This window comes from Oncorhynchus mykiss, chromosome 3 (assembly GCF_057628025.1).
Source record: "Oncorhynchus mykiss isolate SJ-2025 chromosome 3, ASM5762802v1, whole genome shotgun sequence".
Taxonomy (NCBI): Eukaryota; Metazoa; Chordata; class Actinopteri; order Salmoniformes; family Salmonidae; genus Oncorhynchus; species Oncorhynchus mykiss.
This window is the reverse complement of record NC_143024.1, coordinates 14,129,412-14,143,151: the sequence shown is the minus strand read 5'-3', so window position 1 is coordinate 14,143,151 and position 13,740 is coordinate 14,129,412. Positions and strand designations below refer to the sequence as shown.

Here is a 13,740-nt window from a genome sequence, read left to right as displayed (position 1 = left end):
CATACTGGAGGCTTGGTTCTTGGCGGAGGCACCGGATACAGTGGGCCGTGGAGACGCACAGGAGGTCTCGAGCGTAGAGCCTTCACAACCCGTCCTGGCTGGATGGTTATCTTCGCCCTGAAAATGCGGGGCTCTGGCACAGGACGCACTGGGCTGTGCAGACGCACCGGAGACACAGTGTGCAGAGCCGGCGCAGGATATCCTGGGCCGAAGAGACGCACTGGAGACCAGGCCCGCTGAGCGGGCACCATCCTTCCTGGCTGGATGCTCACCCTAGCCCGGCAGATGCGGGGAGCTAGGATGTAGCGCACCGGGCTGTGAACGCGCACTGGAGACACAGTGCGCTCCATCGCATAACATGGTACCTGACCAGTACCACGCTTCTCCCCACGGTAAGCACGGGGAGTTGGCTCAGGTCTATAACCCGACTCTGCCAATCTCCCCGTGTGCCCCCGTGTGCCTGCTACGTTGTCGTTCCTCCCTTGCTACTTCCGCCTGTTTCCATGGCAGGGTCTTGTCCCCTGCCATAACCTGCTCCCATGTCCAAGATGTCATCCACTCTCTCTTCTTCCGGCCCAGGATCCATGCTCCTCCTGGCCACGCTGCTTGGTCCCTTGGTGGTGGGAAGTTCTGTCACGGCCGTCGTCGGAATGAGACCAAGGTGCAGCGTGGTGAGCGTACATTTTATTTTATTTGTTAAAATGTCGCCAAAAAAAAAAAGAAATAACAAAAACGACCGTGAAGCTTACAAGGGCTATAGTGCCCCTAACAAAGAACTTCCCACAATGATCAAAGGGAAAAAGGCTGCCTAAGTATGATTCCCAATCAGAGACAACAACAGACAGCTGTCCCTGATTGAGAACCATACCCGGCCAAAACATAGAAATACAAAAACAGAAAACAGAACATAGAATGCCCACCCAAATCACACCCTGACCAAACCAAATAGAGACAAAAAAAAGTCTCTCTAAGGTCAGGGCGTGACAAATATACAGTCTACTGATGTGTCAATATAGCAGTTGTTTAATATACAATCTACTGCTGTGTCAATGTAGCATTTGTTTAATTTACAATCTACTGCTGTGTCAATGTAGCATTTGTTTAATATACAATCTACTGCTGTGTCAATGTAGCATTTGTGGCAGACAGTGCAGCAGCAAGCATGCAATGCAAACTCTTATTCATAAAATGAAGTGCCAAACAAGAACTCAACAATAACACACTAAAACATACAGAACCATACCCATAGAGCTGTCTATCGTTGTTTTATTGCTTCTTTAATCACAACAACAGTTTTCATCTGTGCTAACATAATTGCAAAAGAGTTTTCTAATGATCAATTAGCCTTTTAAAATGAGAAACTTGGTTTAGCTAACACAACGTGCCATTGGAACACAGGAGTGATGGTTGCTGATAATGGGCCTCTGTACGCCTATGTAGATATTACATAAAAAATCTGCCATTTCCAGCTACAATAGTCATTTACAACATTAACAATATCTACACTATGTTTCTGATCAACTTGATGTTATTTTATGGACAAAAATGTGCTTTTCTTTCAAAAACAAGGACATTTCTAAGTGACCCCAAACTTTTGAACGGTAGTGTACATTTTTCACGTTGCACAAGAAACATACATAATACAAAAGTTGTCCGAATCAGGGATGTATCAAGCCCTCACCACTGTCCCCAGAACATTTGTAGCAGATGAAGTTGAGCCTCTGGTTCTCCTCCAGACTAACCCATTGCTGCCTCCCGGTGGTCTCTACAGCCCCTGCAATCCCACAGTCCTGCTGGCTGTCTGAGCCGTGCCCGGGGGCCCAGTTCTGGTAGCAGCCTGCATCAGACCTGATCCAGAACCAGAAGTGGAATGAACAGGTGAAGCGCAGGCCCACCCAGACGTGGGATGAGGTGGCGTCGGCAGCCCTCTCTGTCACCCAGTACTGAAGCAGCTCTGTAGTGATCGAGACCAGGTCAACGTGGTGCTCTCTGCAGTAGCTCAGGGCCTCGTTCCACGTCATGTTCTCATGGATCAATATCAGGTTGTCTGAGAGAAATAAAGATATTAAAGATAGATAACATGGAGCCCATTCAACAAAATGTAGATTTGCATGCATTTATACCTCTGCTCTGTAATATAACATCTTTGAAGCAACATAAATCCACAGCCAAACAAAAAATAGACTATTAGGCTTTCAACATGTCAATAATTGTGATATAATGATGAAAGTTACCTGGACTTAAACCTTGACTGTTTTCATTTGGCATAACAGTGGAGAGACTGACAGGCCCTGTAGTACTGTATGGGGCAGTCTCAGCCACTGTGGTTATATGTAGGGCAGAAGTATGTTCAGTAGTCACTTGTGTAATGCTGTGTTGCATTTCTGTGTCTGCAGTCTCAGTTGTTGATTGATGTTTTACATTCTCAGTAGTAAGGTGTTTAGTAGTCGCCTCTTCAGTTGAAACATGCACAGTGGTATTGAATGTACTTGGTAAAGACGTGGAGGAAATGTTTTGGACATTAGCATTAGAAGCTCTTGTAGGTGAGAAATCAGTAGTCACTTTCTCTGTAGTTGAGTGTTCAGTAGTTAACATTTCAGTTGAAGCATGTACTGTGGTAGTTGGTACAGACGATGAGATAATGCTTTGAAAAGGTACAGTAGGTGCACTTTCTGTATTTAGGTGTTCAGTAGTTAACTGTTCAGTTGAAACTTGGTCTGTTCTATTGAATGTAGTTGGTATAGACGTTGGGGGACTGTTTTGAACAGGAACAGTAGTCAGTGGGTCAGAGGTTAGGTGTTCAGTAGAAACATGCACTGTGGTATTGAACGCAGTTGGTACTGGTGTTGAGGGAGTGTTTCCAACAGGTACAGTTGTTTCAGGTAAGTAAGCAGTAGTGGCTTGGTTAGCGGTTGAGCGTTCAGGAGTTGCCTCTTCAGTGGACACACGCACTGTGGTATTGGATGTAGTTGGTACAGACGTTGAGGTCCTGTCTTGAACAGGTACAGTAGTCAGTGCCTCAGAGGTTAGGTGTTCAGTAGTTAACTGTTCAGTTGAAGCATGTTCTGTGGAAATTAATGTAGTTGGTACTGGTGTTGAGGTCGTGTTTTGAGCAGGTACAGTAGTCAGTGGGTCAGAGGTTAGGTGTTCAGTAGTTAACTGTTCAGTTGAAGCATGTTCTGTTGTGTTGAATGTGGTTGGTACTGGTGTTGAGGGACTGTTTTGGACGTTTGAAGCAGAAGCACTTATAGGTAAGTAACCAGTAGTTGCTTCCTCTCTAGTTGAGTATCCAGTAGTTAACATTTCAGTTGAAGCATGTTCTGTGGTAGTTGGTGCAGACGATGAGATAATGCTTTGAACAGGTACAGTAGTCAGTGGGTCAGAGGTTAGGTGTTCAGTAGAAACATGCACTGTGGTATTGAACGCAGTTGGTACTGGTGTTGAGGGAGTGTTTCCAACAGTTGTTTCAGGTAAGTAAGCAGTAGTGGCTTGGTTAGCTGTTGAGCGTTCAGGAGTTGCCTCTTCAGTAGAAACATGCACTGTGGTATTGGATGTAGTTAGTACAGGCATTGAGGTCGTGTTTTGAACAGGTACAGTAGTCAGTGGGTCAGAGGTTAGGAGTTCAGTAGAAATATGCACTGTGGTATTGGATGTAGTTGGTTTTTGAACAGGCACAGTAGTCAGTGGGTCAGAGGTTAGGAGTTCAGTAGTTAACTGTTCTGGTGAAGTATGTTCTGTGGTGTTGAATGTAGTTGGTACAGGTGTTGAGGGGGTGTTTTTAACAGGTACAGTAGTCAGTGGGTCAGAGGTTAGGAGTTCAGTAGTTAACTGTTCTGGTGAAGTATGTTCTGTGGTGTTGAATGTAGTTGGTACAGGTGTTGAGGGGGTGTTTTGAACAGGTACAGTAGTCAGTGGGTCAGAGGTTAGGAGTTCAGTAGTTAACTGTTCTGGTGAAGTATGTTCTGTGGTGTTGAATGTAGTTGGTACAGGTGTTGAGGGGGTGTTTTGAACAGGTACAGTAGTCAGTGGGTCAGAGGTTAGGTGTTCAGTAGTTAACTGTTCTGGTGAAGTATGTTCTGTGGTATTGAATGTAGTTTGTACAGACGATGAGGGAGTATTTTGGACAGGTGCAGTCGAGGTACTTGTAGGTATGTAACTAGTAGTCACTTGGTCTGTGGTAGTGAATATTACTGGTACAGATGTAGGAGTGTTTTGAACAGGTTCAGTAATTGCTTGATCAGAGCTTGTGTGTTCAGTAGAAACATGCACTGTGGTATTGAAAGTAGCGCTTGTAAGTATGTAACCAGTAGTTGCTTGCTCTCTAGTTAATGTAGTTGGTACAGGCATTGAGATATTGCTTTGAACAGGTACAGTAGTTGCTGGGTCAGAGGTTAGGTGTTCATTAGCTAACTGTTCAGATGAAACATGTTCTGTGGAAATCAATGAAGCTGGTACAGGCATTGAGATATTGCTTTGAACAGGTACAGTAGTTGCTGGGTCAGAGGTTAGGTGTTCATTAGCTAACTGTTCAGATGAAACATGTTCTGTGGAAATCAATGAAGCTGGTACAGATATAGAGATATTGCTTTGAACAGGTACAGTAGTTGCTGGGTCAGAGGTTAGGTGTTCATTAGCTAACTGTTCAGATGAAACATGTTCTGTGGAAATCAATGAAGCTGGTACAGGCATTGAGATATTGCTTTGAACAGGTACAGTAGTTGCTGGGTCAGAGGTTAGGTGTTCATTAGCTAACTGTTCAGATGAAACATGTTCTGTGGAAATCAATGAAGCTGGTACAGATATAGAGATATTGCTTTGAACAGGTACAGTAGTCAGTGGGTCAGAGGTTAGGAGTTCAGTTGAAGCATGTTCTGTGGTGTTGAATGTAGTTTGTACTGGTGTTGAGGGGGTGTTTTGAACAGGTACAGTAGTCAGTGGGTCAGAGGTTAGGTGTTCAGTAGTTAACTGTTCAGTTGAAGCATGTTCTGTGGTATTGAATGGGGTTGGTACTGGTGTTGAGGGACTGTTTTGGACGTTTGAAGCAGAAGCACTTGTAGGTAAGTAACCAGTAGTTGCTTCCTCTCTAGTTGAGTATCCAGTAGTTAACATTTCAGTTGAAGCATGTTCTGTGGTAGTTGGTGCAGACGATGAGATAATGCTTTGAACAGGTACAGTAGTCAGTGGGTCAGAGGTTAGGTGTTCAGTAGTTAACTGTTCAGTTGAAACATGTTCTGTGGTATTGAATGTGGTTGGTACTGGTGTTGAGGGGGTGTTTTGAACAGGTACAGTAGTCAGTGGGTCAGAGGTTACGTGTTCAGTAGTTAACATTTCAGTTGAAGCGTGTTCTGTGGTAGTTGGTGCAGACGATGAGATAATGCTTTGAACAGGTACAGTAGTCAGTGGGTCAGAGGTTAGGTGTTCAGTAGAAACATGCACTGTGGTATTGAACGCAGTTGGTACTGGTGTTGAGGGAGTGTTTCCAACAGGTACAGTTGTTTCAGGTAAGTAAGCAGTAGTGGCTTGGTTAGCGGTTGAGCGTTCAGGAGTTGCCTCTTCAGTGGAAACACGCACTGTGGTATTGGATGTAGTTAGTACAGGCATTGAGGTCGTGTTTTGAACAGGTACAGTAGTCAGTGGGTCAGAGGTTAGCAGTCTGGTAGACAGTTGTCTAGTAGAAACATGCACTGTGGTATTGGATGTAGTTGGTACAGGTGTTGAGGGGGTGTTTTGAACAGGTACAGTAGTCAGTGGGTCAGAGGTTAGGTGTTCAGTAGTTAACTGTTCTGGTGAAGTATGTTCTGTGGTGTTGAATGTAGTTGGTACAGGTGTTGAGGGGGTGTTTTGAACAGGTACAGTAGTCAGTGGGTCAGAGGTTAGGTGTTCAGTAGTTAACTGTTCTGGTGAAGTATGTTCTGTGGTGTTGAATGTAGTTGGTACAGGTGTTGAGGGGGTGTTTTTAACAGGTACAGTAGTCAGTGGGTCAGAGGTTAGGAGTTCAGTAGTTAACTGTTCTGGTGAAGTATGTTCTGTGGTGTTGAATGTAGTTGGTACAGGTGTTGAGGGGGTGTTTTGAACAGGTACAGTAGTCAGTGGGTCAGAGGTTAGGAGTTCAGTAGTTAACTGTTCTGGTGAAGTATGTTCTGTGGTGTTGAATGTAGTTGGTACAGGTGTTGAGGGGGTGTTTTGAACAGGTACAGTAGTCAGTGGGTCAGAGGTTAGGTGTTCAGTAGTTAACTGTTCTGGTGAAGTATGTTCTGTGGTATTGAATGTAGTTTGTACAGACGATGAGGGAGTATTTTGGACAGGTGCAGTCGAGGTACTTGTAGGTATGTAACTAGTAGTCACTTGGTCTGTGGTAGTGAATATTACTGGTACAGATGTAGGAGTGTTTTGAACAGGTTCAGTAATTGCTTGATCAGAGCTTGTGTGTTCAGTAGAAACATGCATTGTGGTATTGAAAGTAGCGCTTGTAGGTATGTAACCAGTAGTTGCTTGCTCTCTAGTTAATGTAGTTGGTACAGGCATTGAGATATTGCTTTGAACAGGTACAGTAGTTGCTGGGTCAGAGGTTAGGTGTTCATTAGCTAACTGTTCAGTTGAAACATATTCTGTGGAAATCAATGAAGCTGGTACAGGCATAGAGATATTGCTTTGAACAGGTACAATAGTTGCTTGGTCAGACGTTAGGTGTTCAGTAGTCAACTGTTTAGTAACATTTACTGTGGTATTGAATGTAGCTGGTTTTTGAACAGGTACAGTAGTCAGTGGGTCAGACGTTAGGTGTTCAGTTGAAGCATGTTCTGTGGTGTTGAATGTGGTTGGTACTGGTGTTGAGGGGGTGTTTTGAACAGGTACAATAGTCGCTTGGTCAGACGTTAGGTGTTCAGTAGTCAACTGTTTAGTAACATTTACTGTGGTATTGAATGTAGTTGGGTTTTTAACAGTAGTTCCATGTTTGGTAGTTAGGTATTTTGTAGTTAACTGTTCAATTGAACCTTGGTCTGTGGTAGTGAATGTAGTTGGTACTGGTGTTGAGGGGTTGTTTTGAACAGGTACAATAGTCGCTTGGTCAGACGTTAGGTGTTCAGTAGTCAACTGTTTAGTAACATTTACTGTGATATTGAATGTAGTTGGTTTTTTAACAGTAGTTCCATGTTTGGTAGTTAGGTATTTTGTAGTTAACTGTTCAATTGAACCTTGGTCTGTGGTAGTGAATGTAGCTGGTACTGGTGTTGAGGGGTTGTTTTGAACAGGTACAGTAGTCAGTGGGTCAGACGTTAGGTGTTCAGTAGTCAACTGTTTAGTAACATTTACTGTGGTATTGAATGTAGTTGGTTTTTGAACAGGTACAGTAGTCAGTGGGTCAGACGTTAGGTGTTCACTAGTCAACTGTTTAGTAACATTTACTGTGATATTGAATGTAGTTGGTTTTTTAACAGTAGTTCCATGTTTGGTAGTTAGGTATTTTGTAGTTAACTGTTCAATTGAACCTTGGTCTGTGGTAGTGAATGTAGCTGGTACTGGTGTTGAGGGGTTGTTTTGAACAGGTACAGTAGTCAGTGGGTCAGAGGTTAGGTGTTCACTAGTCAACTGTTTAGTAACATTTACTGTGGTATTGAATGTAGTTGGGTTTTTAACAGTAGTTCCATGTTTGGTAGTTAGGTATTTTGTAGTTAACTGTTCAATTGAACCTTGGTCTGTGGTAGTGAATGTAGTTGGTACTGGTGTTGAGGGGTTGTTTTGAACAGGTACAGTAGTCAGTGGGTCAGAGGTTAGGTGTTCACTAGTCAACTGTTTAGTAACATTTACTGTGGTATTGAATGTAGTTGGGTTTTTAACAGTAGTTCCATGTTTGGTAGTTAGGTATTTTGTAGTTAACTGTTCAATTGAACCTTGGTCTGTGGTAGTGAATGTAGTTGGTACTGGTGTTGAGGGGTTGTTTTGAACAGGTACAGTAGTCAGTGGGTCAGAGGTTAGGTGTTCACTAGTCAACTGTTTAGTAACATTTACTGTGGTATTGAATGTAGTTGGGTTTTTAACAGTAGTTCCATGTTTGGTAGTTAGGTATTTTGTAGTTAACTGTTCAATTGAACCTTGGTCTGTGGTAGTGAATGTAGTTGGTACTGGTGTTGAGGGGTTGTTTTGAACAGGTACAGTAGTCAGTGGGTCAGAGGTTAGGTGTTCACTAGTCAACTGTTTAGTAACATTTACTGTGGTATTGAATGTAGTTGGGTTTTTAACAGTAGTTCCATGTTTGGTAGTTAGGTATTTTGTAGTTAACTGTTCAATTGAACCTTGGTCTGTGGTAGTGAATGTAGTTGGTACTGGTGTAGATGGAGTGTTTTGAACAGGTAAGCCTACAGTAGTCGCTTGGTCAGAGGTTGGTAAAAGATCTAAAATAATATGTTGGATCTGCACAAAGTGGGTAGTTGTTAGCTTAGGTGTTACTTCATCTGTAGTTGACTGTTCAGCAGTGGCAAGCACAGTAGCTGCGGGAGGAGTTGTTTGTGGCCCAGTATGTGTGGTTGTAGGTGGCATCTGGGTAGTTGGTCGCTTCATTTCTGTAAGGAATATTTACAAATACATTAGAAACAAGGGTCAAATGTATTTAATTCATAACAAACACATTAAATCATGTTTACATACTGCTTTACTCATCTCATATGTATATAAGGTATTCTATTCTACTGTATTTTAGTCAGTAGTTAACTGTTCAGTTGAAGCATGTTCTGTGGTGTTGAATGTAGTTTGTACTGGTGTTGAGGGGGTGTTTTGAACAGGTACAGTAGTCAGTGGGTCAGAGGTTAGGTGTTCAGTAGTTAACTGTTCAGTTGAAGCATGTTCTGTTGTGTTGAATGTGGTTGGTACTGGTGTTGAGGGACTGTTTTGGACGTTTGAAGCAGAAGCACTTGTAGGTAAGTAACCAGTAGTTTCTTCCTCTCTAGTTGAGTAACCTATGCCACTCTGACATTATTCATCCTAATATTTCTATATTCTTTAAATCCTTTCTTTTACTTTTAGGTTTGTGTGTATTGTTATGAAATGTTAGATATTAGTGCACTGTTGGAGCTAGAAACACAAGCATTTCCTGCAATAACATCTTAATTAATGTGACCAATACAATTTGATTTGATTTTGTATCTTAATTGTTTTCTCTGTTTCTATTTGTTTTCTTAAAAGTTGCTACCGGTCAAAATTTGAATCCCATCTAACAAAAATGTACCAAACTCACCACCATGGCAGACAAACCCCCAACTGATGTTGCACCACTGGTCATTCCACTTGTTATCGTTGAGTATAACAGAAGTACAGTTCTGGTCCCCTCTGAAGTTGTCAGGCTGATTGGTCTTCCAGAAGCGGTATGAGGAGTTGCTCCCATCTGACCACTTCCATGGGTCTTTGAAGAGACCAATCCACATGCTCTGGGACAGTGACATGTTCTGGACGTGATGGTTTTCCTCTCTGGACCGTATGCTGGCCAGGTCTGTGTACGTACCCCGGCAGTGGTCTTGAGCCTCTCTCCAAGTCTTGCTGTCATCAATGAAGATGTGACTGTTACTAGCGTTTTTCCCTGTCAGAGGATAGAAAATACAGAACATTTGCATGGAGCATTGGAGATATAGGGGGGTGCAGGGTGGAGCATTGGAGATTTAGTGGGGTGCAGGGTTGAGCATTGGAGATATAGCGGGGTGCAGGGTTAAGCATTGGAGATATAGGGGGTGCAGGGTGGAGCATTGGAGATATAGGGGGGTGCAGGGTTAAGCATTGGAGATATAGGGGGGTGCAGGGTTGAGCATTTGAGATATAGCAGGGTGCAGGGTTGAGCATTGGAGATATAGCAGGGTGCAGGGTTGAGCATTGGAGATATATTGGGCTGCAGGGTTGAGCATTGGAGATATAGCAGGGTGCAGGGTTGAGCATTGGAGATATAGCAGGGTGCAGGGTTGAGCATTGGAGATATAGCAGGGTGCAGGGTTGAGCATTGGAGATATAGCAGGGTGCAGGGTTGAGCATTGGAGATATAGCGGGGTGCAGGGTTGAGCATTGCCCACACAATTTTTTTACATTTGATTTTATTTCACCTTTATTTAACCAGGTAGGCTAGTTGAGAACAAGTTCTCATTTACAATTGCGACCTGGCCAAGATAAAGCAAAGCAGTTTGACACATACAACAACACAGAGTTACACATGGAGTAAAACAAACATACCGTCAATAATACAGTAGAACAATAAGTCTATATACAATGAGCAAGTGAGGTGAGATAAGGGAGGTAAAAAAGGCCATGGTGGCGAAGTAAATACAATATAGCAAGTAAAGAAATCATTATGCTCACGCAATCACCCAACTGTCATGTTTAACAGTTGAAATAGCAGTAAGCCAGCTTTAAAACAGGCAAAAAATGTGACTGCCCATCCAGACATATCATCCTGGAATCGGCCCTGGTTTGAATCTGATATGGGGTTGAAATTGCTATAAATAGAATAGATGTAGGATTACTCACCATCAAAGCAAACAAAACCTCTTTTAATTTGGCAGTTATCCTCAAACCACTGTCCGTTTGGATCCATTGCAGCACAGCTGTCTTGAGTATTGTTTTGCTTCGGCTCTGCTGCCCTCCAGTTGAAAAACTCAATCTTTCTCTGATCTGGTAATGACCAGTGCCACTCAAATTCATCTCCAAACTCCAGTCCTATCCAGACACTGGCTGTACCATTCGGTACCAATTGTACAAGTCTATCCAGATCCCCTGAGTTGTAGATGGTTGCCAAGTCAGTGTAAATGTCTCTACAGTAAGTCTGGGCTTGGCTATAATTCATTTGAAGGCTAATATAGTGATACTGAGGAGGGGAGATACTCAGAGTCAGGTAACACAGTCCTGTAAAATACAAGCAAAAACAATTAGAGAGCAAGTTAATCATATCTCCTTGCTGCATGCATAGGTTTCACACACACATCCTATTAATATCACAGAATATCAACGTATAATACACATCACGTTGCTTTTCATGAACAGAGAGAACTATGAAAGGATCCTGAAAAATGGCCTGCCGTTTGAAAGTTACCCATGTGTTGATTGGGTAACAGACGATCAGTCTTTTATGTATGAGGTACTCCCAACACTTATACCTCTTTCTGAAGGATTTATATTTTAATGCCTTATTCAATGATGCCTAAATTATCACAATGACTCCAACAAATAACTTTGATGTTATTGAAAGCACTGAAGAATTACATACCTGAGACGGACAGGAGACGGAACAGTGCAGTGCTCCTCATCATGACTGTAGCTTTTCACTAGTCTTCAGAATGGGTGGTCGAACTGAAATCGTTGGAACTGTCCATTACTAACGTTCAGATCTAACCAAAACATACAAACTGTGACACCCTGTGTTCTAGTCGAGTACAAAATCATCTGAAATGGAGGCAACTGACACTCGTTGTAACTTAGTTGACTGACTTATTAAGACTCCCTAGTAGTAGGTGTTTAAGAATGTGACCGTTCTTGTTTATAAAGATAACACATGTTTTAGGTTCACCCTTGTCGCAATGTTCCCAGACAAGGTAGTGCATCAGGTTTAGATCTGTCACTCTTATACATAGAGCCCACATGATGAGGCTGTGACAGGTGGTAAGAAAAACATGTAAGTCAAGAACACGGAAGTGTGTCACCAAAAACCTCATGATAACTGACAAAATGTACATAATCACAGTGTGAAACTGTTGAGATACACTGATAATGGAAAAGTCATTGCTAGGCCTATTCGCCTACAGATAAAAAGCAATTGTCCCAGAACGGTCCATTTTGTATTGAAAAATAGAATGCTAGTTGACAGTCCAAGTCATTAGTAAGGTGTTAGGAATGAGGTTGAGCAATTCAGATTACTCTGTATGAAGATACCTTCCCAAACAGGTGACAATATACTGTAGTTACTGTCTTTTGCTGGTCTGACAAATGAGTGTGAAACAAAATGATTAATGAAGTTAGCGACAGAATTGTTCACTCAAGGGCATGACGTATTGTCACGCCCTTGACTGAACAGACCTATTGTTCCCCTTTAAAGAACAAGGAAGTTTAACTCTGCTTAATGCAAAAGACTAGGAGCCCACACTGTATAGCACCAGTCAAAAGTTTGGACAACTCATTCAAGGGTTTTTTTTTATTTTTTTTTTACAATTTTCTACATTGTAGAATAATAGCGAAGACATCAAAACTATTAAATAACACATATGGAATCACGTAGTAACCAAAAAAGTGTTAAACATCAAAATATATGTTATATTTGAGATTCTTCAAAGTAGCCACAGTTTGCCTTGATGAAAGCTTTGCACACTCTTGGCATTCTCTCAACTAGCTTCACCTGGAATGCTTTTCCAACAGTCTGGAAGGAGTTCCCACATATACTGAGCACTTGTTGGCTGCTTTTCCTTCACTCTGCGGTTCAACTCATCCCAAACCATCTCAACCTTCTTGGTCAAATATCCCTTGCACAGCCTGGAGGTGAGTTGGGTCATTGTCCTGTTGAAAAACACAAACTAGGTGGGATGGCGTATCGCTGCAGAATGCTGTGGTAGCCATGCTGGTTAAGTGAGCCTTGAATTCTAAATAAATCACTGACCGTGTTAACAGCAAAGCACCTCCACACCATCACACCTCCTCCTCCATGCTTCACGGTGGGAACCACACATGCAGAGATCATCCATTCACCTACTCTGCGTCTCACAAAGACAAAGCGGTTGGAACCAAAAATCTAAAATTTGGACTCACCAGACCAAAGGACAGATTTCCACCGGTCTAATGTCCATTGCTCATGTTTCTTGGCCCAAGCAAGTCTCTTCTTATTATTGGTGTCCTTTTGTAGTGGTTTCTTTGCAGCAAGTCAACCATTAAAGCCTAATTCAAGCAGTCTCCTCTGAACAGTTGATGTTGAGATGTGTATTACTTGAACTCTGTGAAGAATTTATTTGGGCTGCATTTTCTGAAGCAGGTAACTCTAATAAACTCTGGGTCTTTCTTTCCTGTGGTGGTCCTCATGAGAGACAGTTTCATCATAGTGCTTGATGGTTTTTGCGACTGCACTGTCAACGTTCTTTAAATTTTCCACATTGACTGATCTTCATGTTCTTGCCATAATATGGACTTGGTCTTATACCAAATAGGGCTATCTTCTGTATACCATCCCTACCTTGTCACAACACAACTGATTGGCTCAAACACATTAAGAAGGAAATAAATTCCACAAATGTACTTTTAACAAGGCACACCTGTTAATTGAAAAGCATTCAAGGTGATTACCTCATGAAGCTGGTTGAGAGAATGCAAAAGAGTGTGTAGAGCTGTACTTTGAATCTTAAATATAAAACATATTTTGATTTGTTTAACACTTTGTTGGTTATTACATGATTCCATATGTATTATTTCATACTTTGATGTCTTCACTATTATTCTACAATGTATAAAATAGTAAAAATAAAGAAAAACCCTGGAATGAGTAGGTGTGTTCAAACTTTTGACTGGTGCTGTATGTGAGAATGATTCCCATGTTACATGTCTCAAATTTAAAATCTAAATCAGAATTAATAAAGCACACAACCACCAGGAAAAAACGAGCAAATAAAGTAGAAAATAGAAGACTTAACTGAACCTCTATCATCTCCCGAGGCTGCTTACCCAACTTTGCATATACAGTAGGCTCAACTTCCTAGATTTGCATAGGCTACACCAAAATATACAATTTGC

At 42.1% G+C, this 13,740-nt stretch overlaps 1 protein-coding gene across 3 annotated transcripts; it reads right to left on the bottom strand.

Moving 5' to 3' along the window:
* Positions 1 to 1,256: 1,256 nt before the first annotated feature.
* LOC110517892 (C-type mannose receptor 2-like) lies at positions 1,257 to 11,957 on the bottom strand. 3 transcript variants are annotated; one of them, XM_090221377.1, is made up of 5 exons: positions 11,240 to 11,957; positions 10,504 to 10,878; positions 9,233 to 9,571; positions 2,235 to 8,561; positions 1,257 to 2,047 (listed from the first exon to the last, which is right to left on the bottom strand). In XM_090221377.1, the coding sequence occupies exons 1-5, from the start codon at positions 11,280 to 11,282 to the stop codon at positions 1,659 to 1,661; spliced, it is 7,473 nt and encodes a 2,490-aa protein (XP_090077503.1). In that variant the 5' UTR covers positions 11,283 to 11,957; the 3' UTR covers positions 1,257 to 1,658. The 3 variants fall into 3 exon arrangements, with proteins under 3 accessions (XP_090077503.1, XP_090077508.1, XP_090077510.1); XM_090221382.1 differs by having other exon boundaries at positions 8,449 to 8,561; positions 11,240 to 11,571; XM_090221384.1 differs by lacking the exons at positions 9,233 to 9,571; positions 10,504 to 10,878; positions 11,240 to 11,957 and having other exon boundaries at positions 2,235 to 8,193.
* Positions 11,958 to 13,740: the final 1,783 nt, after the last annotated feature.

Excerpts from the sequence above, each read along its gene's own strand:
- LOC110517892 (XM_090221377.1), bottom strand. The coding sequence starts at position 11,282 with ATGATGAGGAGCACTGCACTGTTCCGTCTCCTGTCCGTCTCAG. Across the intron at positions 10,879-11,239 it reads CCGTCTCCTGTCCGTCTCAG|GACTGTGTTACCTGACTCTG; the intron begins GTATGTAATTCT and ends TGTATTTTACAG. Across the intron at positions 9,572-10,503 it reads AGGTTTTGTTTGCTTTGATG|GGAAAAACGCTAGTAACAGT; the intron begins GTGAGTAATCCT and ends ATCCTCTGACAG.